This window comes from Somniosus microcephalus, chromosome 19 (assembly GCF_052327205.1).
Source record: "Somniosus microcephalus isolate GS21.2 chromosome 19, FLI_Smic_1.0, whole genome shotgun sequence".
NCBI classification, from domain to species: domain Eukaryota; kingdom Metazoa; phylum Chordata; class Chondrichthyes; order Squaliformes; family Somniosidae; genus Somniosus; species Somniosus microcephalus.
In genome coordinates this window covers 16,037,493-16,060,447 of record NC_141005.1, presented here as the reverse complement: position 1 = coordinate 16,060,447, position 22,955 = coordinate 16,037,493, and the positions used below count along the sequence as shown (strand labels likewise).

The 22,955-nt window shown below is 47.9% G+C and overlaps 1 protein-coding gene across 1 annotated transcript in view; it reads left to right on the top strand.

Annotated features, from left to right (window-relative positions):
* The window catches only part of wscd2 (WSC domain sialate O sulfotransferase 2), a 342,002-nt gene that overhangs the window by 229,924 nt on the left and 89,123 nt on the right, over positions 1–22,955 (top strand). Inside the window, exon 6 of the mRNA XM_086012017.1 lies at positions 12,679–12,843. Within this exon, the coding sequence (XP_085868143.1) occupies positions 12,679–12,843 (165 nt within the window). The remainder of the gene's footprint in view (positions 1–12,678; positions 12,844–22,955) is intronic.

The following is a 22,955-nucleotide window of genomic DNA, read 5'->3' as shown; positions in this document are numbered from 1 at the left end:
GTTGCAAAGGGTTTTCATCTGCAATGGTTCTCTGAGGAAAACACAGTGGAGAGGTGAAATCCTGTTGTTGTGAATTAATGTAGGAAATGCGACACTCAATAGGCGTAGAGCAAGCTCCCACAAACAGCAATGTGATAATGACCAGATCATCTGTTTTTGTTTTGTGGATTGAGGGATAAATATTGACCAGGACACCGGGGAGAACTCCCCTGCTCTTCTTCGAAATAGTGCCATGGGATCATTTTACGTCCCCCTGAGAGAGCAGACGGAGCCTCGGTTTAACACCTCATGTGAAAGACGGCGGCCTAGAAATTCAGTGCCCTTAGCGCCGATTTTGCGGCGTTAGAGGGCCTAGCGCTGCAATTGGCGCCGGCGCCGAAATTGCCTGGGGCCCTTCCGCCGCGGTAGACCGGTAGCGCTGCGCCGGCACCGATGACGTCATCGGTGTGCGCAGCGTCCCGGTTGCCATGCCGACGGGCCCCAGCGCCGAAATTCAGTTGCGGCCGCCTCGCCCGTGGCAGCCGCAACTAAGACTCTGGCAACAGAGTCTTACATGACTTTGCGCCGGCGCATTAAAGGCCCCGCGGCGGCCGGCCGCTTTCCCGCCGGCCGCCTGGCCGCAGCTCCCTCCCCGGACGTCCCCCCCGCCCCCCCGGAACAGAAGCAAGCCCGGCACTTGTCCGAGGTGCCGGGCTCATTTTTAAAAAGATTTTCGCGGGCCGCGGCCGGGTGCAGGCAGCTCCTCCTTAAGAGAAGGAGGAGGCCTGCACTTCCCGAACCTGCCGCACCGCAGCGGGCGCCGCAGCGCCGGAATAGCGCCGATATTCAGCGCGTAGCGCCAGTTTTCAGGCGCAAACAGCTCTCAGCAGCGCCGGCAGCCGTTTGGGCGCAGAACTATTGAATTTTGGGCCCGACCAGCGCGACTTAGCTCCGGCACTAACTTCCGGCGCTAAAGCCCTGGCTGCGCCAAAGCTCAATTTCTAGGCCGGCATCTCTGACAAGGCAGCACTCCACTGGAGTGTCAGCCTAACTTTATGTGCTCAAGTTCCTGGAGGGGAAGTGAACTCACAACCTTCTGACTCAGAGGCGAGTGTGCTGCCAACTAAGCCATGGCGGACAGGCTGCCATACTGTGAGTGGCAGCTGTGAGAAAGCTACTGGATTCTTCTTTGTATCCGTGCTGGGAATTGGTTGTCACAACGTCTGCTGTGTCTCAGTGGGTAGCACTCTCGTTTCTGAGTCTAGACGGTTAGTGGGATTAAACCCCACTCCAGAGACTTGAGCACAAAAATCTAGGCTGACACTCCAGTGCAGTGCTGAGGGAGCGCTGAGCAGTCGAAGGGACAGCCTTTCAGACGAGAGGTTAAACCGAGGCTTCATCTGCCCACTAAGGTGGATGTAAAGATCCCATGGCACTACAACAGCAACTTGCATTTATATAGCATATTTAATGTAGTAAAATATCCCAAGCTGCTTCACAGGAATTTAATCAAACAAAATTTAACACTGAGTCACATAAGGTGATTTTAGGACAGGTGATCAAAAGCTTAAAGAAAGAAAGACTTGCATTTATATAGCGCCTTTCATGACCACCGGACATCCCAAAGCGTTTTACAGCCAATGAAGTACTTTTTGAAGTGTAGTCACTGTTGTAATGTAGGAAACGCGGCAGCCAATTTGCGCACAGCAAGCTCCCACAAACAGCAATGTGATAATGAGCAGATAATCTGTTTTAGTGAAATAACAACAGAACGTGCTGGAAACACTCAGCGGGTCAGGCAGCATCGAGGAGAGAGAAACAGAGTCAATGTTTCGAGTCGAGGACCCTTCGTCAGAACTGGAAAAGGTTAGGGAGGAGAGATGTTTAAGTAGGGGCAGGGAGGAGGGGAGGAATTAAAAAGGGAAGGTCTGTGATAGGATGGAAGGCGGGAGAGATTGACTGACAAAAGGGATGATAGTGCGAGGCAAAAGGAGAGGTAATGGGACAAGTTAAGAAACAAAAGATGGCTCGATGTTGATTGAGGGATAAATATTATAGCTCCCCTGCTCTTCTTTGAAATAGTGCCATGGAATCTTTTACACCCACCTAAGAGAGCTCGGTTTCTCATCTGAAAGACGGCACCTCTGACAGTGCAGCACTCCCTCAGCACTGCACTGGAGTGTCAGCCTAGATTTTTGCGCTCAAAACCCACAATCTTCTGTCTCAGAGGCGAGGGTGCTACCAACTGAGCCACTGGCTGACACCGGCCAAAGAGGTAGGTTTAATCGAGTGTCGTAAAGGAGAAGAGAGAGAGGTAGAGAGGCAGAGAGATTTAGGGAGGGAATTTCAAACCTTAGGGTCCCAGGCAGCTGAAGGCACGGCCGCCAATGGTGGAGTGATGAAAATCGCAGAAGATTTCCCTCCATTGACCTGGCCAGTTTTTATCCCTCAACCAACATTACTAAAACCGATTGTCTGGTCGTTCCCACATTGCGGGTCATGGGATCTTGCTGTGCACAAATTGGCTGCTGCCTTTCCCACATTACAACAGTGACCACACTTCAAAAAGTATTTCATTAGCTGTAAATCGCTTTGGGACGTCCTGAGGTGGTGAAAGTCATTGTAGAAATTCCTTCTTTTCTTGGATGGTCCAACAGCCTGAGGAAACCATGTGACCTCTTTTATTTTCAGTTCTCTGGTGGCCTACTGGCCAAATGATCCCATGTGCTATGGCACTGAGTCATAGAGTCATAGGCCTAGAAATTGGGTTGGGGTGCCAAAGTGGCGCAAAAGTTGCCTGAGCGCAGGATTTAGCGCAGCGTTCGAGGCTTTAGCGATCGTCAGATATTCAGTTCCATTGCCCCTAGAGGGAGACGGGGCGAGGCTCGAGGCGCTCCGCGTCCCTCTTAGGGCGCTGAAACTGAATATCGCAGTGCAACGTGCCGCAGCGCCACATGCTGCGGCACGGCACGCTGCGGTACTGCAGGCCTTCCTCCCATTGTTAAGGGGGAGGGGCCTGCAACAGCGCGATCCCCGTTCGCGAGTGCCGGCAAACGAGCCCGGCACCAAGGAGAAGTGCCGGGCTCTTGGGAAACAGCCGGCAATGCCGCGGGGGTGGGGGGGTGGTCAGGAGGCCGGGGACGGAGGTGCTGGCAGGCGGCCGCCGAAAAAGGCGGCCGCCCCACACCTCCACCTTAACTAGCGCCGCTGCCAGCACAGTAAGGCCCCGTGAACCGGGCGCGGGTAGCGAACGGCGCAACTGCGGTGTTCGCTACCAAATATCGCGAACGGGTCGCGAATGGGGCGCTGCGCACACCGATGACGTCATCGGTGGTGGCGCAGCGCAACTGGCCAATGCCACCATTAGCGCCCCTGCTGAATATCATGGGAGGCGCAGCCAGTGGCGCTACAGCCACTGACTGCCTCTTTAGGCACTAACAGGCGGCGCTACTCACCCAATTTTTCCCCCATCGAGTCATAACGGCACAGAAGGAGGCCATTCGGCCCATCGAGTCCGTGCCGGCTCTCTGTAGAACAATCCAGTCAGTCCTATTCCCCCGCTCTATCCCCGTAGCCCTGCAAGTTTATTTCCCTCAAGTGCTTATCCAGCCTCCCCAGGGGCCGTGTAGCCTGATCCTGCTCCTATTTCGTGTGCCTAATTCTGTTAGATTCAGGAGATGGTTCTGTGATAGTGGATTGGCGGTTAGGATCAGATCAGCCATGAGCTTATTGAATGGCGGAGCAGGCTCGAGGGGCCGATTGGCCTACTCCTGCTCCTATTTCTTATGTTCTTATGTTCTTAAACATTGAGGGCTAAAAATTCAGTTGGGCGCCAAGCTCGCCTGGGCGCCAGAATTACCGCTGCGAGCGGAGCCACTTGCGCCATCCGGATATTCAGCTTCTGTGCCCCAAATGGAAGCGGGCTGCTACTCGAGGCTTCCCGCGCCCCGCTTGGGGCGCTCACCCTGAATATCGGCGCGCTAAGGGCCGCAGCGCCACACGCTGCGGCACGGCATGCTGCGGTACTGCAGGCCTTCCTCCCACTGTTAAGGGGGAGGTGCCTGCAACAGCGCGAGCCCCGCTCGCGAGTGCCGGCAAATGAGCCCGGCACCAAGGAGAAGTGCCGGGCTCTCGGGAAACAGCTGGCAATGCCACGGGGAGGGGGGGGGTTTAGGAGGCCGAGGACGGAGGTGCTGGCAGGCGGCCGCCGAAAAAGCGGCCGCCCGCACCTCCACTTTAACTAGCGCCACTACCGCCACAGATAGGCCCTGTGAACCGGTCGCTATTTGCGACCGGCGTTAATGAGGCGGGCGCGACCAAATATGGTCATCGGGGCGGGAGCGGGGCGCTGCGCACACCGATGACGTCATCGGTGGCGGCGCAGCGCTACAGGCTAACGCCGCCATTAGCGCCCCGCTAAATATCGCGGGAGGTGTGGCCAGTGGCGCTAAAGCCACTGAGTGCCCTCTTTGGGCGCAAACTGGTGGCGCAGCCCACTGAATTTCTAGGCCTGAGTGTCTCCGCTTCCACCACTTCTGTCGGCAGCGAGTTCCAGGTCCTCACCACTTGCTGCGTAAAAAAGTTTTTCCTCACATCCCCCTGTATCTCTTGCCCAAAACCTTAAATCTGTGTCCTCTAGTCCTTGTACCATCAACTAGCGGGAACAGCCTTTCCCCGTCTAGAATATCCAAACCCGTCATAATCTTGTACACCTCTATCAAATCACCCCTCAACCTCCTTCGCTCTAATGAAAACAAACCCAGCTTCCCCAACCTGTCCTTGTAGCTAAGATTCCCCCATCCCCGGAACCATTCTGGTAAATCTCTGCACCCTCTCAAGGGCCTTCACATCCTTCCTAAGGTGTGGTGACCAGAACTGGACACAATACTCCTGTTGTGGCCTAACCAGCGCTTTATAAAGGTTCAGCATAACTTCTCTACTTTTGTACTCAATAACTCTATTTATGAAACCCAAGATCCCATATGCTTTGCTAACCACTCTCTCAATATGTCCTGCCACCTTCAGGGACCTATGCACATAAACTCCCAGGTCCCTCTGTCCCTGCACACTCTTTAAAACTATGTCATATTGATAAGGAAGATCCCAAGCTTTTCACTTGGCCTGGGCTGAGTTTAACGATCCTAACCAAGGCAGTGGTGAGGGCACTACCTTTGGCCGTTGTTGATGGATGGCACTTTAGGTGAACGTTAGAGATTAAGATGTAAAGTGTTAACTAGGGACACTACAGAAGACCTGATGGATTCTCCAAAGAGACTTGTTGGTGTAATATTGCTGTGCTGTTAGTTTAGGAACTTCGGGACAGGAGGAGGCCATTCAGCCCCTCGAGACTGCGCTGCCTCTCTATTAGATCATGGCTGTACCTCAACCCCATTTCCCCGCCTTAGCTCCATGTCCCTCGCTATCCTAACCCAACAAAAACCTATCGATCTCAGTCTTGAAAGCTCCAATTATGCCCCAGCATCCACTGCCTTTTGGGGGGAAGAGAGTTCCAAATTTTAATTGCAACCAAGTGAAATGTTAGCGTCTCATCTAAAGAAACGTAACAATGTAGTTCAGGTAGTTTGAAAGCATAATAATTTGAAGTAGCTTATTAAAGGTTAGGGATGTTTTGGAACGAAGCCTGCGTGGGATACAAATCCGATCGCGTGCGAATGCCCGTGTGGGAAACGCTGAAGTTGGACGTGTGAAGGAGGTCTGGCGATACGGAGTTGGGACCACTCCTAGAGTTGAATGGCCTTCAGAAAGGGAAAGAATATGCTGGGTGAGAGATAGTTAGTTGATGTTGCCCAGTGTGAATTGCAAGGGCATCAGCAGCAAAGAGGGCGGCAACTGTTCAGAGAAGAGGTTCATGGGAAAGCAAAGGGAGGTGCGACAGAGCTGACACACAGCAATGAGAGGAAGCATAGAAACATAGAAACATAGAAGATAGGAGCAGGAGTCGGCCATTCGGCCCCTCGAGCCTGCTCCGCCATTCAATGCGATCATGGCTGATCATCCAAATTCAGTACCCTGTCCCTGCTTTCTCCCCATATCCCTTGATCCCTTTAGCCTTAAGAAATATATCTAACTCCTTCTTGAATATATATAAGAGTATAAAGGGAGAGGCCTAGAAATTGGTCTTGGGCGGTGGGGCGAAGCGGGCGGTGTCGATTCGGCCGCCCGTTGTACGCCGTGCCTGATATTTAATTCCATTGACTGCAGTGGAACTGAGTATCCAGCGCCGTGTATAACGGGCAGCCGATCCGATACCGCCCGCTTCGCCCCACCGCCCGAGACCAATTTCTAGCCCTATATAGGGTCTAGACAAGGAATTACATGAGCCCTCTACGGAAGAAAGAAGATGCGCTAGTTTCTGGGACAGTGTGTCCTCTCACTGCTGTGGTCATGTTGCTGCTTTGCTGGTACTTGACGTCGGTCATAACTAAAGATTAAATCGGATTTTTTTAAAAATATACGTGTATGGAATCATAGAATAAGACAGCGCAGAAAGAGACCAAACTGCCCATCGTGCTTGAGTCTGATTCGACAGGCGTGAACCCAAATGATATTTAGAGGCACGGTAGACATCGTTTGATCAACACTGCCCTTGGTCCACGGAGGAGATAAATCAGCGAATGCGGCAGGTTCTGATCACTGACCAGCGACTCCCTGTAGATAGTGTGAGTGAGTGTGTGAATGAGTGTGTCTCGACATCCGGTAAGGGCAAGATGAGGCTCAGCTGTGATGTCGCTTACCAATGAATAGCCTAAGAACACTCACTTGTCCTGGCTCGCAAATTAAACATGGCCGTTTGGGGCCTGTTCCCCAGGATGAGTCAGGTTTATTTAGTGTCAGACTGGCTCAGTGTCTCTGGGTCAGACAGCTGGGGGTGAAGGTTGTGGGTTCAAGCCCCTGTCCAGGACTTCAACACATCATCTCGGCAAAAGATTCCATGATGCTGTTCAAAAAAGAGCGGGGGAGTTCTCCCAGTGTGCTGGGCAATATTTATCCCTCACTCAACACCACCAAGACAGCTTAACTGGTCATTCATCTCATGTGCTGCTTGTGAGACCTGTCTGCCCAAGTCTGCCGACATAACATTGACCAAAGTTCAAAAGTACTTGATTGGCTGTGAAGCATTTTGGGATGTCCTGATGAAGTGAAAGGCGCTAGATAAATGCAAGCTCTCTCCTTCTTTCCTTCAGGAGGGGGGAGCTAAATTGGGACCAAAAAAGATCTCGTGATCTGCAACCACTGTAGTACGGGAAAAAAACGGCCAATCATTTTTCCTGTACCTGTTCGCTATTAATAACAAGTCTCAGGCCGCCCTGTCCCATTCTGATCTCTCTCTGTAGTACAGGTTCATTTGTGGTCACAAAATCTGTTTTCGACAAAGCGACTTCCATCTGGGACATCTCCCATCCCTCACCAGACTTGAGGCGTGCCAGATTGTCCTGCCGTGCGCTTCGTCATTATAACGCACTAAACTGGGAAAATGGCAGTGCCAAAATGTCAACGGCCCTGAAATTAGGATCGGGAGCTTGCCGCGCGTGCAAGCCCCCGATCTGCACTCACCCTGTGCGCTGACATCTGAAGCCCGGGCCTGCTTGCATTTCCTGTCACTGGCCCAGTTCAGATGTCGGCGCGATGTGCTTGCCTGATCCAGCGGCGTAGTTAGTGCGATGTGCCGGCTGGGATCAGGTGAGCACTCTGCAGCCAATCAGGGGAGGGGAAACTCATTCATGAGTTTGATAGTAAAGACTGTCAAACTCATGAAAAGTACGGGCACCCAAAAGACTAGTTTAACTTTAATTAAAATTTAAAAAAACATCCCAATAATTAAATAAACTATAAATAACTTTAAAAAACTATTTAAAACAATTACTAAAATTTTTGAAAACATTTTTTTTTTACGAATTCGGGTCTAAAAATAAACTTACCTTACTGTAAAGTCCTTAAAGACAATGAAGCTGTGGAAAAAATGTAATAATTTTAAATAATAGACCACTTACCTTCAAGAATCCACTGCTTACGCCTCCTTTTTTCATTTCCAAAAGGTCCAGGCCCTTGCACACGCACAAACCTGTCAAAACGAAAGAAGTTCAACGCGTGCGCGCAGGAGCGTTGGACCTCTTAACCCCTTAGTTCGATGGAGAGGAAATGCCGGTTTCCCGCGCATGTGCTGTGCATGCTGGAATCCGGCAATTCCTCCGGCCCCACGCGTGAGTACACCGTCCGTACTCACGCGTTGGGAACGGGATTACTGGCCCAAGAAGTCTCATTGGGTCTGCTGACTCTTCCAATGGGAGCTGAAGTTTTCACAGTGATCCACGGCGAGAGTTATTTTTGCCATCGCTCACTTTTAATTCTGCAAGTAGAATAGCCCGATTTGAATTTCCCGAGATGTTACTGCGCGGGCTTTGTCCAGAAAGCCGTCTGTCTCCATCTACTCAACATCAAAATATGTCCACCTGTCGGCCGAGAAATGGACAGTCTGCAGGAGTGGAGAGGACCCAGGACAGTGACAGGGTAACACAAAGAATTCGACCCAACACAATCGTCGCTAAGCAAAAGGAAAAATATCTGTCATATTGGGCAGAAACAACAAAAACCCAAAGCAAACTCAATTGCTACTTGGCCCTAAACAGACAATACAACATGGCTGATTACCTGACCATGGTAAAGGATAGCAAACTGAGAAAAACTTTGACAATGTACAGACTTAGTGAACATAACCTGGCGATCGAAAAAGGTAGACACAGGCAGACCCAGCTACCAAGAGAGGACAGGATATGCTCTCACTGCAGTCAGGGAGTGGTGGAGACAGAAATGCACTTCCTTACAGCTTGTAGAAAATATCAGGCCATAAGGGAGAATTTCTACCCAAAATTCACAAAAATATGCCCGGAATTCAGAAATTTGAATGACGACCAAAAACTCCCATACCTACTAGGGGAAGAGAGAAATTGTGTAACACTAGCGGCACACTATGTTACAGCTTGCCATAAACAGAGGGACAACCACTAAATATAAGAAAAGAGTATATATAAATTATATGAAAGTATATTTATACACTCAGGGATATATCTGTTTATACACTATGGATAGATCTGTATTTTTGTGAACAAACATGAATGTTTTTCGATGCTTTGGCAACATAAGATGTAACTTGTCATGCCAATAAAGCGATTTGAATTGAATTGAATTGAATTGAATTGAGGTGCCACTCGACTAAAGCCCGAGTCTCCCTCCCACCAATTCAGAATGCTCAACGTGTTAAAGGGGCACTGTATCTTTTTGAAAACCCATTTTTCGATACACTGTAATGTGATGGCACGTCACCACATTGTGACAATGTTATTCAACAACAGCAACTTGCATTTATATAGCGCTGTTAACGTAGTAAAACATCCCAGGGTGCTTCACAGGAGCGTTATCAAACAAAATTTGACACCGAGCCACATAAGGAGATATTGGGGCAAATAATCGGGTCAAAGAAGTAGGTTTTAAGGAGTGTCTTAAAGGAAGAAAAAGAGGCGGAGAGGTTTAGGGAAGAAATTCCAGAGCTTAGGGTCCAGGCAGCTGAAGGCACGGCCGCCAATGCCAAGTGGAGCGATTAAAACCAGGGATGCGCAAGAGGCCAGAATTAGAGGAGCACAGATATCTCGGACGGTTGTGGGGCTGGGGGAGATTGCAGAGATATGGAGGGGGCGAGGCCATGGAGGGATTTGAAAACAAGGATGAGAATTTTAAAATCGAGGTGTTGCTTAACCAGGAGCCAATGTAGGTCAGCGAGCACAGGAGTGATGCGTAAACGGGACTCGGTGCGAGTTAAGACACAGGCAGCAGAGTTTTGGATGACCTCAAGTTTACGGAGGATAGAATGTGGGAGGCGGCCAGGAGTGCGTTGGAATAGTCAAGTCTAGAGGTAACAAAGGCATGGATGAGGGTTTCAGCAGCAGATGAGCTGAAGCAGGGACGGAGTCGGGCAATGTTATGGAGGTGGAAATTGGCGGTTGTAGTGATGGCGCGGATATGTGGTCGGAAGCTCATCTCGGGGTCAGATATGACACTAAGGTTGCGAACAGTGTGGTTCAGCATCACACAGTTGCCAGGGAGAGGAATGGAGTCAGTGGCTAGGGAACGGAGTTTGTGGCGGATATCATTTGTAGAGGTTATTACCAAAAAATGATACACCTCTGCTCCAGCTGTCCTCCCTCCCTGCGAGAAAACAGCACTGCCTAAATCACATTGGCAAATTGACAGGTCTTTGTGGATCTGAAGAGAGCGAAGATGGGTTGATGGTTCGGTTGGGGACGCTTTGTTTTTTATTGTCTCGGCCAAAATGTTGAATTCTCCTGCAGCCGAACGAGAGAATGAATAGATAATTCGACCTTTGTTTAAACAAAGATAAAATCATATTCCATATCTCACAAAGCCTCACTTTGGCTCCTGTTCACCTGGACTTCTTGGGGTAGATTTTCCTCTTTACCATTTGGGGGGTTAGGTGCTGCCTAAGCGGAGCGCGGAGAGGAGAATTGGATGGAGAGGATCGCGCGCCAGTTACAGAACATTCTGCAATATCCTTCCATTAATAAAATTGGCGTGAAAATCAGGCGGGCTCAGTTACTGGCATGTCACCCATCCCACCTTATTTTTCCACTCTGCAGTCTGCCCAGCCAATGCCTTATGCCCATTGGTAAAGACAAAAATCTTGGGAAAGGTTAGATTTGGGCAGATCCTTAACAACAACAACTTGCATTTATACAGCGCCTTTAACATAATGGCCCAGAAATTCGGGTCGGGGGCTTCCCGCGGGTGCAAGCCCCCGACCTGCACTTACCTAGCGCGCCGGCCGTTGAGCTGTGGGCCCCCGTGGGATTCCGATCCTGGGCCTGCTCCAGCTGCCGGCACGCGGTGCTTGCGTATCCCAGGGGCGCAGTTAGTTCGATGCGTCCCCTGGAATCACGTGGGCCATGGGGAGCCAATCGGAGCAGGGAATGCTCCATTCATAAGTTTGACAGGAAGAGCTGTCAAAACTTAGAAATACTATGGGCCCCAAAACATCACTAAATCTTCAAATAAATTTTTTTTTAAATCAAATATTTTAAATAAACTATAAATTACATGAAATAACTATTTTAAACAATAATTTAAATTTTTGAAAAAAATAATTTTATTTTCTAACGGGGCTAAAAATAAACTTACCTTGCTTTAAAGTATTTAAAAATAATAAACCTGTGGAAAAAATGTTTTAATTTTAATTAATTCACCACTTACCTTGTAAAAAGCAGGCCTTACGCCTGCTTTTTAAATGTGTAACTGCTGGAGACTTACCCTCCCGGGAAAACCTGCAAAAAAAAGTAAGTTCGATGCGCACGCGCAGCCTCTCTCGCGCACGCGTTTGACCTCTGAACCCCTTCGTTCAGGGGAACGGAAGTGCCGGTTTCCCGCGCATGCGCAGTGCATGCAGGAAACCGGCACTTCCATTGGGCCGACGGGTGAGTACCCAGTGCGTACTCTCCCGTGGAGACCCGAAGTTCTGGGCCAATAAAATGTCCTAAGGCGCTTCACAGGAGCGATTATCAAACAAGCTTTGACACCGAGCCACACAAGGAGATATTCGGACAGGAGCTTGGTCAAAGATCTAGGTTTTAAGGAGCGTCATAAAGGAGGAGGGAGAGGTAGAGTGTCAGAGCGGTTTAGGGAGGGAATTCCACAACTTCAGGGCCTAGGCAGCTGAAGGAACAGTCGCCAATGGTGGAGCGATGGAAATCGGGTATGCTAAAGGGGCCAGAATTGGAGGAGCGCAGATATCTCAGAGGGTTGTAGGGCTGGAGGAGTTTGTAGAGATAGGGAGGGGTGAGGCCAAAGAGATATTTGAAAACAAGGATAAAGAGAGTCTAAGAACTACCTTTTGTTCAAAGTCCTCCTCCAAAAACTATTTAAAAGAAGTAAGAATACATTTCTTGACATTTAAAATAAAGAATTTCCCTACCCGATGGAGATCATTGAGAAAAGAGGAGCTGACTTCATCCAAAGGCAGCGAACATTCACGTTAGTTGGGCCATAAATTGAGACTCATGTCATGTCATTTCTCTCAGTATATTTTAATTCATTCCTGGGGTGTGGGCGTCGCTGACAAGGCCAGCATTTATTGCCCATCCCTAGTTGCCCTTGAGAAGGTGGTGGTGAGCCGCCTTCTGAACCGTTGCAGTCCGTGTGGTGAAGGTGCTCCCACAGTGCTGTTAGAGAGGGAGTTCCAGGATTTTGACCCAGCGACGATGAAGGATCGGCCGATATATTTCCAAGTCAGGATGGTGTGTGACTTGGAGGGGAACTTGGAGGTGATGGTGTTCCCATGCACCTGCTGCCCTTGTCCTTCTAGGTGGTAGAGTTTGTGGGTTTGGGAGGTGTTGTCGAAGAAGCCTTGGTGAGTTGCTGCAGTGCATCTTGTAGATGGTACACACTGCAGCCACGGTACGCCGGTGGTGGAGGAAGTGAATGTTTAAGCTGGTGGATGGGGAGCCAATCAAACGGGCTGCTTTGCCCTGGATGGTGTTGAGCTGCTTGAGTGTTGTTGGAGCTGCACTCATCCAGGCAAGTGGAGAGTATTCCATCACACTCCTGACTTGTGTCTTGTAGATGGTGGAAAGGCTTTGGGGAGTCAAACAATGAATGGTCAATTGTTCTTTCCAGATAACCGTTGCATGGACAGACGTTTTCTGCCCGCTCGCTCGAAACGCCTTGTGGCCTTGGCCAGTTTTCCAGGAGCAGGAAACACGTGGGGTCGTCACCTCATGGAACTCACCACAGGCTATTACACCGGCAGTTATTACTTCGATGGCTCACTCTACAACAAAGGTAGGACCCTCGGTAAAGAGAAATAACCTCAGGGACATTCTTTCTGGGATGGAAACGGAGGTTGTGTTCAAAAGGTTCAAGCTGCCTAAAATGGTCTCTTGAAGTTGTTCTGTGTTGAATAAGCGGAACAGCAATTTTAAAACAATGTATGTTCATGGTCACTGTAGTGGGGAATGAAAAATAAGTTGGGTCAGTTCTTCAATATGCAATAAGTTGGGTCAGTTCTTCCTGTTCAATCATACCTTCAAACTGGTGAAGAAAATTACTTCATTGATGAAGAAACTGGCTGAACTTTTCTGTTTAAAAATGGCGCCAGTCTCAGTGTGTAAAGAGTGGTGTGCAAGGTACCATTTGTCTCACAAATGTCCAGTTCTGAAAGTCTCTCAGCCTTCCTTTGCAAGTCAGTTGAAGATTCCTTAGCTTCTTCAATCGTAACAAAGAATGTTCAGCTTACTTTCAAAACATGGGTGAGGAAACAGCCATAATGGGAATTGTTCCAATTGAATTAATAGTCTTTGCGATCAACCGATCCAATAATGTATTGGTTTTTATGGAGTGAATGTTGTGCTGATCAAAATGAAAGATGTCAGTGTTGGGCAGCGAAACACATTGAGCAACTTTGCTACCCACTGTCGATACTGAGCATTCCCAGGTCAAGCAGGATGCAGCCAACCAACTACATCGCAAAGCTCTAGCAGGGTAAATTGCTAAATTAAAGCAGCGAGCAACAACTTGCAAATGGACTCCTAGAACAGAGCCATCTAGTGTACAGACTAAGAATTACCTGTAGCTGCCTATAATTTAGCAAAAATGTTGCACTTCCTGTGTGCATAACCTTACTTCCTGTTCTCAAATTTTTTCTCACAGTTATAAATTCTTGCCCATATTTATAATGGAAACTGTCTATGTAAAGCGGTCACGCAGTAATTCCACCCTCCCACCCGTGGTGGTGCTGTGGCACCTCAGTTTTGTATCTGCCAGCTCCTTAACCTGTGCTCCACCCAACTCTACTGCCCAAATTACTGCAAGTTTTGCTATTTAATTATAATATAAAATCAAAGAATTATATCAAATTAAAGACAGAATGTATGATTTCAAAATGGAATGGAATGAAATCAGCATGCCTTCTAACCCCACTTCACCTCAAGACTACACTCGGTCATTTGTCCCCCTGTACAGTGCCAAGGGAGAGCAGTATTTGTATATTTAGCACCAGCCATTGGAAAGGCTGGAGAGTAGTGATTGAATTAGCACGCAGGGCCGGATAAAGGTTCCTATAAATTAAAGTGTTCACTTAAAATACAACCTGGCTTCTCAAACTATAAAAGAAATAAACTAGCTCATACTCTGTCCCTATAATGTGTTTTCATCCCAACCTCAAAGTTCGAAGGGAGCTGGCTGTATCCCTGAGAGTGGCTAACATATCTGCTTGTCGAAGGTAGTTGGATCATTCGGGGTCGAGTCACCGTGGTCTCCTGGAGTTTGTTTGACCGCCTTTGCGGATCGGAGAGGAATTTCCCATTGTTTTTGCCTAAGGATTTTTCCCTGTGTTTTTTTTTGCCTTTCCCAGGAGGTTGCGTGGTTGCGTGGGTTGGGGTGTGGGATGCAGGGTGATGGTATGGAGAAGTTGCACCTTGCCAGGCTAGGAGAACTCCATGGGTCAATGATCTTTACTCGTCTTTTATTGTCTGTTCATAATATTACTTCCCTGCATGGCCTTGCCCCACCCTATCTCTGTAATCTCCTCCAGTCCTACAACCTTCCCACATCTCTGTGCTTCTCCAATTCTGGTCTCTTGCACATCCCCGATTTCAATCGCTCCACCATTGGTGGACTTCCTTCAGTTGCCTGTGCCCTAAACTCTGGAATTCCCCCCCTAAACCTCTCCACCTCTCTCTCCTCCTTTAAGACGCCCCTTAAAACCTACCTCTTTGAACAAGCTTTTGGTTACGTGTCTTAATATCTTGTTATGTGGCTCGGTGTCAAATTTTGTTTGTTAAACGCTCCTCTGAAGTGTCTTGGGATGTTTTACTATGTTAAAAGTGCTTTATAAATAAAATTTGTTGTTGTAGGTGCCCTGACTCTGCCAATGTAAATGATCTCACCGAACGAGATTTTGTAACTGTTAGTGCTAGTTTTGTACGTTCGGGAACCGGGCTGGCACTGCGCAAACTCATTGCATTTATCGTCCTACAGCAAACAGAGAAGTGACGTCTTCATCCCAAATATCCCAAGCTGGTTTTCTTGGCCCAAACAAAGGACAGTTTTTAACCCACTGTTCCATCCATAATCCTCTGCTCCCTTTGCCCACGTGTTGCTTTTCACTCCAGCACACACTCAAGGTCTCTCTCTCTCTTAGGCAGTCCCTCGGAACCGAGGATGACTCGCGTCCACATTAAAAATGAATTCTCAGGTGACTGATGAGTCCAATGCGGGACCTACAGTCTCTGTCACAGGTGGGGCAGATGGTGGTTGAAGGGGCGGGTGGATGGGGTGCTTGGGTTGACGTGTGCTCCTTGCGCTGCCTGCGCTTGGCTTCCGCTTGCTCCCGGCGAAGAGACTCGAGGTGTTCGGCGCCTCCCCCGATGCTTCTCCTCCACTTTGTGCGGTCTTGAGCCAGGGGTTCCCAGGTGTCAGTGGGGATGTTGCACTTTTTCAAGGAGGCTTTGAGGGTGTCCTTGAAGCATTTCCTCTGCCCACCAAGCTCATGATCTACAGAGCAGCAGTGATACCTACCCTACTGTATGCGTCAGAGACATGGACCATGTACAGCAGGCACCTCAAAGCACTGGAGAGGTACCACCAACGCTGCCTCCGCAAGATCCTGCAAATCCATTGGCAGGATAGGCGCACCAACGTCAATGTTCTCACTCAGGCCAATATCCCCAGCATCGAAGCTTTGACCACGCTCGATCAGCTCCGATGGACGGGTCACATCGTCCGCATGCTCGATACGAGACTCCCAAAAGAAGCGCTCTACTTGGCGCTCCGACACACTCAAGGTACCATTAAGATGTTACCTAATAAAGTAGGGGAGGTCCATTTTGTTGCTTCTCAGATATTTGCCATTATTCGAGCAAAAAGGGGAAAGGGCCTTTGCAAGGAGATGTTAATAGAGTTAGTCACTGACAAAATTCAATATAGCTGAATCGAATCACGGTGCGCTCAGGCGTTCTGAAGGTGCATTCGAGTGAAAATAAATGCAGCGTTCCAGTTCACTTGCCCTGTAACTGAGTGTATAAAACAGCGTTACAGTAAAGTTGCTGTGAAGACTTCAGCAATAATTTTCTATTCTTTAGTCCTTATACAGAAGCAAAGTGCGCCTCAGAGACCAATAGAAACTAACCTGCAGTCATAAAACACCTAGGCGCCTACTTTCCCTCCACCAACTTGGGGCAAATGCTGTTTGCTCAAGGACGTTCCAACCTAAAATGAGCACGAAACTGTGTTTGCAATCAATTTGGTATTTCTCTCGTTCTTTGTCACCAAATATGTTACACTAAAAAAAAAATCAAGAGCACCTGACACTTTATTTGAACGAAACATTATTTGCCCAACACGTTATTTGAACTACGCTGTAAATTTCCACTCACTCTTTGGTGTGTCAACATCTTTCAATTGTCTGTTACTATTTATCAGTCAGTGGCTTTATTTCAGGTGACTCCCACGGGAGCTTTCTGTGTATTTTGGTCTGTCCCTCAGCATTGCCAGTTCTACTACAGTATAATATTAGCTTGTGTAAAATATAAAACAGATTCACTGTTTGCCTGGTAGACTTCTAAGCACGAAACTGCAAACTGCAGGGCTGTGGGGAAAGAACGGTGGCGGGGGGGGGTGGGGGGAGAGTGGGATTAATTGGATAGCTCTTTGAAAGAGCCGGCACAGGCACGATGGGCTGAATGGCCTCCTCCTGAGCTGTGGGATTCTATGAAATCCTGTAGGGTTCTTTCGCCTTTTTGAAAATGGTGTTTTATAGGGCTTGAGGAATAGTTGCAGTGTTCCCCTCCCGCCGCCTTGTCTGAAAGCCGCTAATTCGCTGTAAAGCAGCGATCAAACCAGGGAACCTTCCTCGCCTATATGGTTCAGTACCCCACCGGGCAGTGCCTTTACCAGTTCAGCTATCGGGGGGAGCTCATAAAGAAAAAGAAAGAAAGACTTGCATTTATATAGCGCCTTTCACGACCACCGAATGTCTCAAAGCGCTTTACAGCCAATTAAGTCACTGTTGTAATGTAGGAAACGCGGCAGCCAATTTGCGTACAGCAAGGTCCCACAAACAGCAATGTGATAATGACCAGATAATCTGTTTTTTAGTGATGTTGATTGAGGGATAAATATTGGGCCAGGACACCGGGGATAACTCCCCTGCTCTTCTTCAAAAACAGGGCCATGGGATCTTTTTACGTCTCATCCGAAAGACGGCACCTCCGACAGTGCAGCACTCCCTCAGTACTAAACTGGAGTGTCATGGGCAAGGTTGTTCAAAGGCACACATCAGTCGCAGTGATAGTTTGGTGTCTACACGCGTGTTACTAGCATGTCATTCAAGCCTCCTTTGGGAAGCCCAAGCTGGCACGTACGTTCCCTGAAAATTATGAAAATGAGGGACTCATCAGTGAAGCAGTCAAAATGCAGTAATTATTAGTAACAGCAATCAATATCACTTCACAACTTTGATTTCTTTGTATGCCTAGAAATCTGCTATCGTGTTTTTCTCTTGGGCTGTCATTCATTTCCTACTCTTTACACAGCTGTCTGTCTTTTTTTTAGCCTCTTACTAATTTGTTGACATTAGGAACAAAGAGGTGCAATAGTTCCACAACACAGCGTGCACAGTAACTGTGTCTGTAATGACAAGAAAGACTTGCATTTATAGAGCGCCTTTCATGACCTCAGGACGTCCCAAAGTGCTTTACGGCCAATGAAAGTACTTTTTGAAGTTTAGCCTGAAATGTAGGAAAGGCAGCAGCCAATTTGCGCACAGCAAGGTCCCACAAACAGTAACGTGATCATAACCAGATTCTCTGAACATAAGAACTAGGAGCAGGAGAAGGCCACTCGGCCCCTTCGCGCCTGCTCCGCCATTCAATAAGATCATGGCTGATCTCCTACCTCAACTTCACTTTCCCGCCCTACCCCATATATCTATCGAGCTCTGTCTTGAATATTATCAATTAAGTATGCATACTGAAGTGGGACTATGAACCCACAACCTTCTGACTCAGAGGCGAAAGTGCCACCCACTCAGCCACGGCTGATAATTGGCTCTAAAAGTTAACTTTTTTGTTAATTTGTCAATGAGCAAACCATTTTTTTTCCCAATAGGAGACATCGCTGTTTAATAACATCCTGGGGGTCACCATTGACCAGAAACTTAACTGGACCAGCCACATAAATACTGTGGCAACAAGAGCAGGTCAGAGGCTAGGTATTCTGCGGCGAGTGTCTCGCCTCCTGACTCCCCAAAGCCTTTCTACCATCTACAAGGCACAAGTCAGGAGTGTGATGGAATACTCTCCACTTGCCTGGATGAGTGCAGCTGCAACAACACTCAACAAGCTCAACACCATCCAGGACAAAGCAGCCCGCTTGATTGGCATCCCATCCACCACCTTAAATATCCACTCCCTCCACCACCGGCGCACCGTGGCTGCAGTGTGTACCATCTACAAGATGCACGGCAGCAACTCGCCAAGGCTTCTTCGGCAGCCCCTCCCAAACCCGCGACATGTAACAACTAGAAGGACAAGGGCAGCAGGCACATGGGAAAACCACCACCTCCAAGTTCCCCTCCAAGTCACACACCATCCTGACTTAGAAGTATATCGGCTGATCCTTCATCGTCGCTGGGTCAAAATCCTGGAACTCCCTCCCTAACAGCACTGTGGGAGTACCTTCACCACACAGACTGCAGCGGTTCAAGAAGGCGGCTCACCACCACCTTCTCAAGGGCAACTAGGGATGGGCAATAAATGCTGGCCTTGCCAACAACACCCACATCCCATAAGCGAATAAAAAAATAATGTTGTGCTTGAATTGATGCTGCACCTCGACTGTGGGCCCTCGAATTTGAAAGGCAAGAGATTTTTTTTTACAGTGAAGATTTATTTCGCAGTGTGAATGTCAGAAGGCACCAGTGCAGTGCTGTGACCTTGACAAGGTTATGTGGTTGAAAAGTATGCAGATGAGATCAAAGACAAATGCAGCATCAATAAGTCAAGCCAAAGAACTTAAATTAAACAATCACAAACTGTAAACCAGAAGAGCAATATGAACTGTAAAGCGAGCCGCATTGGAGAAAAAGTAGCACGAAAAAGGGATCAGTTACACTGACGAACTCCCAGACAGGACATGTCCTGATTTTCAGATGAAGTGGCAGTGAAGTGGAGGACCTAATCACACAGTCACTGATTTGATCACCCCTGCAATTCCTTGGCTGATTGCTTCTTTTATGAAGACAGAGGCAGGGGAAGTTGAGGTGATGCCAAGAAACCAAGGCCTAGCAATATCTACAAACGAGAAAGCCTCCTAGGCCAGCCAAAACTCAGCTGCCCGTGTCCTAACTCGCACCAAGACCCGTTCACCCATCACCCCTGTGCTCGCTGACCTACATTGGCTCCTGGTTAAGCAACACCTCAATTTTTAAATTTGCATCCTTGTTTTTGAATCCCTCCATGGCCTCGCCCCTCCCTATCTCGTTTAGCCCCACAACCCTCAGAGATATCTGCGCTCTTCCAATTCTGGCCTCTTGAGAATCCCCGATTTTAATCGCTCCACCATTGGTGGCCGTGCCTTCAGCTGCTGAGGCCCTAAGCTCAGGAATTCCCTCCCTAAACCTCTCCGCCTCTCCACCTCTCTTTCCTCCTTTAAGACGCTCCTTAAAACCTACCTCTTTAACTATCTGCCTTAATATGAGATGGGGACAATTATTTTTATGCAGCGAGTTATTATGATCTGGCATGCACTGTGTGAAAGGGTGGTGGAAGCAGATTTAATAGTAATAACTTTCCAAAGGGAATGGGATAAATACTTGAAGGGGAGAAAATTGCAGGGCTATGGAGAAAGAGCGGGAGAGTGGGACTAATTGGAGAGCTCTTTCAAAGAGCCGGCACAGGCACTGTTGGCTGAATGGCCTCCTTCTGTGCTGTTCAATTCGATGAAAGGAAAAGCGAACGGGGTGTATAATGGACAACTGACCTGCTCCCCTCCGTTTACAACCACTGCTGAAAGTTAAAATTAAATTAGCCAAGTGTCAGCGGAATCTGATGAATCTCATCCAGCTAAATCAGCACATGGAGAGATTGAGCATCGTAAGATTCCTATTGGAGCACCTGACCATTCTAGAAACACTGAAGAATACGCTGCCAGGGTCATCTTGAACCACAGGGAACAGTGTTGAAAAGCTCCATTTTGAATGAGTTAGGATTTAATGAAACAATTGAAAAACTCCAGACTTAAGGCAGGATACCCACTAAGTTAGCTCTTCTGAACTGCAAATAATGATTTCAACTAACCGGATGAATCAGATAAAAAAGGACTAGTTCCACAGCCCCCCCCCCCCCCGCCCCCGAGGCTAGGCAACCTTGGTTTCTGAATCTGCTGCTGAATGAATATCTTCTGACAAGGAAAAGTGGTGAGCAGGAAGAGATTGTACGTGTTGGTCAACAAAAGAGATTCTGAAAGTCCCTTTATAGATACTCTAAGAACTGGAGACAAAATTGTGCCCCAGATTTTCAGACTTCTTTGTGTTGGCAATGAAAGATACAGTAAAACCTTTGCAGACGGAAGCATTTATGAACCTTACACTGATTGGAAACATGAGCTTTAAGATGGTTAGCTACTGCAACATGTACAATAGGAGAAAAGGATTTACTATTACGAGGCAGAAGTGGTGGCGGAAGAAGCAAACTCCTTGAAGAGGTTTTCAAATGCTCTTAGGCTTGAAGGACAATTAGTTTTGAGGGGCTGAAATATGGATGGAATAGGAATTCATTCCCTTGGAGAGAGAAACAGAGTTAACGTTTCAGGTCGATGACCTTTCATCAGAACTGGAAAAAGTTGGAGATGTAACAGGTTTTTAAGCAAGTGTAGGGGCCGGGAAAGTGGGGGAGGAGGGGAGGAAAGAACAAAAGGAAAGGTCTGTGATAGGGTGGAAGGCAGGAGAGATTAAATGACAAATGGTATGGTTGCACAAAGCAAAAGGAGATGGTAATGGGACAGATAAAGAAACAAAAGATGGGTCTAGAGGAGGTGTAAATGGGAACGGCAGAATCATCAACAGCTGCTGTCTGGAAAAAATAGGGGCCGAGGTTATGGTCTGAAGTTGTTGAACTCGATGTTGAGTCCAGAAGGCTGTAAAGTGCTTAATCAAAAGATGAGGTGCTGTCCCTCGAGCTCACGTTGAGTTTCGTTCGAACAGTGTAAGAGGCCGAGGACAGAGAGGTCAGTCCGTAAGGGTGACCCCGAGCTTCCGGTCGCCTGTCACTTTAATTCTCCGCTCCACTCCCACTCTGACCTCAGCCTCTCCCCAGTGTCCTGGCCAATATTTCTCCCTCAACCCAACATCACTTAAAAAAACAGATTATCTGGTCATTATCACATTGCTGTTTTTGGGAGCTTGCTGTGCGCAAATTGGCTGCCATGTTTCCTACATTACAACAGTGACTCTACTTCAAAAGTACTACATTGGCTGTGAAGCACTTTGTGCTGTCCTGAGGTTGCGAAAGGTGCTGTGTAAATGCAAGTCGTTCTTTCTTTACAACATTGAAAGAGAAGCTGGTGAACTTTGTGAAGACTGATGAAGCCCAGCATCTTGCTGTATAAAGGTCAGGGGGGCAAGACTGCAGCTCTCGTTGTAACAGAGCTGAAAGTGTTAAAGGGTGTAAACTGGTTACAGCGTCTGCATCATTATTTACTTGAGTTTTCATTTTGTTCAGTTGAACCAAACCAAAACCGCCTCTCACGTTTTGCATGTGTACGAATAAAAATGTTATCAAGACCCCTTTACCCACCTTCGTGTCTCAGTTGCTAATGTTGAGACCTGCAGCTGGCTCCTGCGCATTTAATAAAGTGTTAGATTGCCATAAAAAAAATAGCTGTTGAATTCCAAGCAATTCTATGACCACATTGAAAAATATTATAAACGGTACCACCAGATTATATTTATTGCCTTTACTAGGGGACAGAATAGAAGCTTTTATATGATGTTAGCCATAGCTCAGTTGGTAGTGCTCTCTGAACCTAAAGGTTGTGGGTTCGAGTCCCACCCCAGGAACTCTAAACACATTGGACTGAATCTTCAGTGCAATACTGAGGGAGTGCTGCACTGTTGGTAGCGTGCTGTCTTTCAGATGAGATGTTAAACTGTGTCTGCCCTTTCAGGTGAAGGGAAAAGATCCCACAGTGTTATTTTGAAGAAGAGCAGGGGAGCTATCCCTGGCGTCCTGGGGCCGATGTTTATTCCTCAACCCAACATCACTAAAAACAGATGATCTGGTCATCACCTCAGTGCTGTTTGTGGGAGCTTGCTGTGCACAATTTTGGCTGCTGCGTTTCCTATATTACAACAGTGACTACACCTCAAAAATACTTAATTGTCTGTGAGGCGCTTTGAGATGCCCTGATCGTGAAAGGCACTATATAAAAGCAAGTCTTTCTTTTTACGTAGGTCCAGTCCTTGTACTTTTGTGCACTTTTGTGCTGTTAACACCCGGTCCTCTTTCCTGAGCTGGCCCAGTTTCTTTTATTCTGTTTGCTACAGGACACTCTAACAGTGAGCAGCAGTAACTCTCTGCTCGGCTGGCAGGGTTATGCTTACGGAATCTTTTATTCCCGCTGAGAGATTCCAGCGAACAGCCGATATACATATAAATATTCAGCACCGATGTGGCTGGAAAGTTTGAGTTCACAAACCAATGAGCCTCGGAAATCCAAGCCGGCGAGATCCAATAAAATCTGCATCATTTTCCTACTGCCAATTGTTTGAAGGTCCCACTGATTATTAATCTACGAGCTGGCGCTGAAGGATGTTTACAGATGGGCAATCCGTGCTTTAAGAATGCATGGGCTAAAAATTGCATAGCGCCCCGTCTGGGGTGCTAACTTCGCCGGGG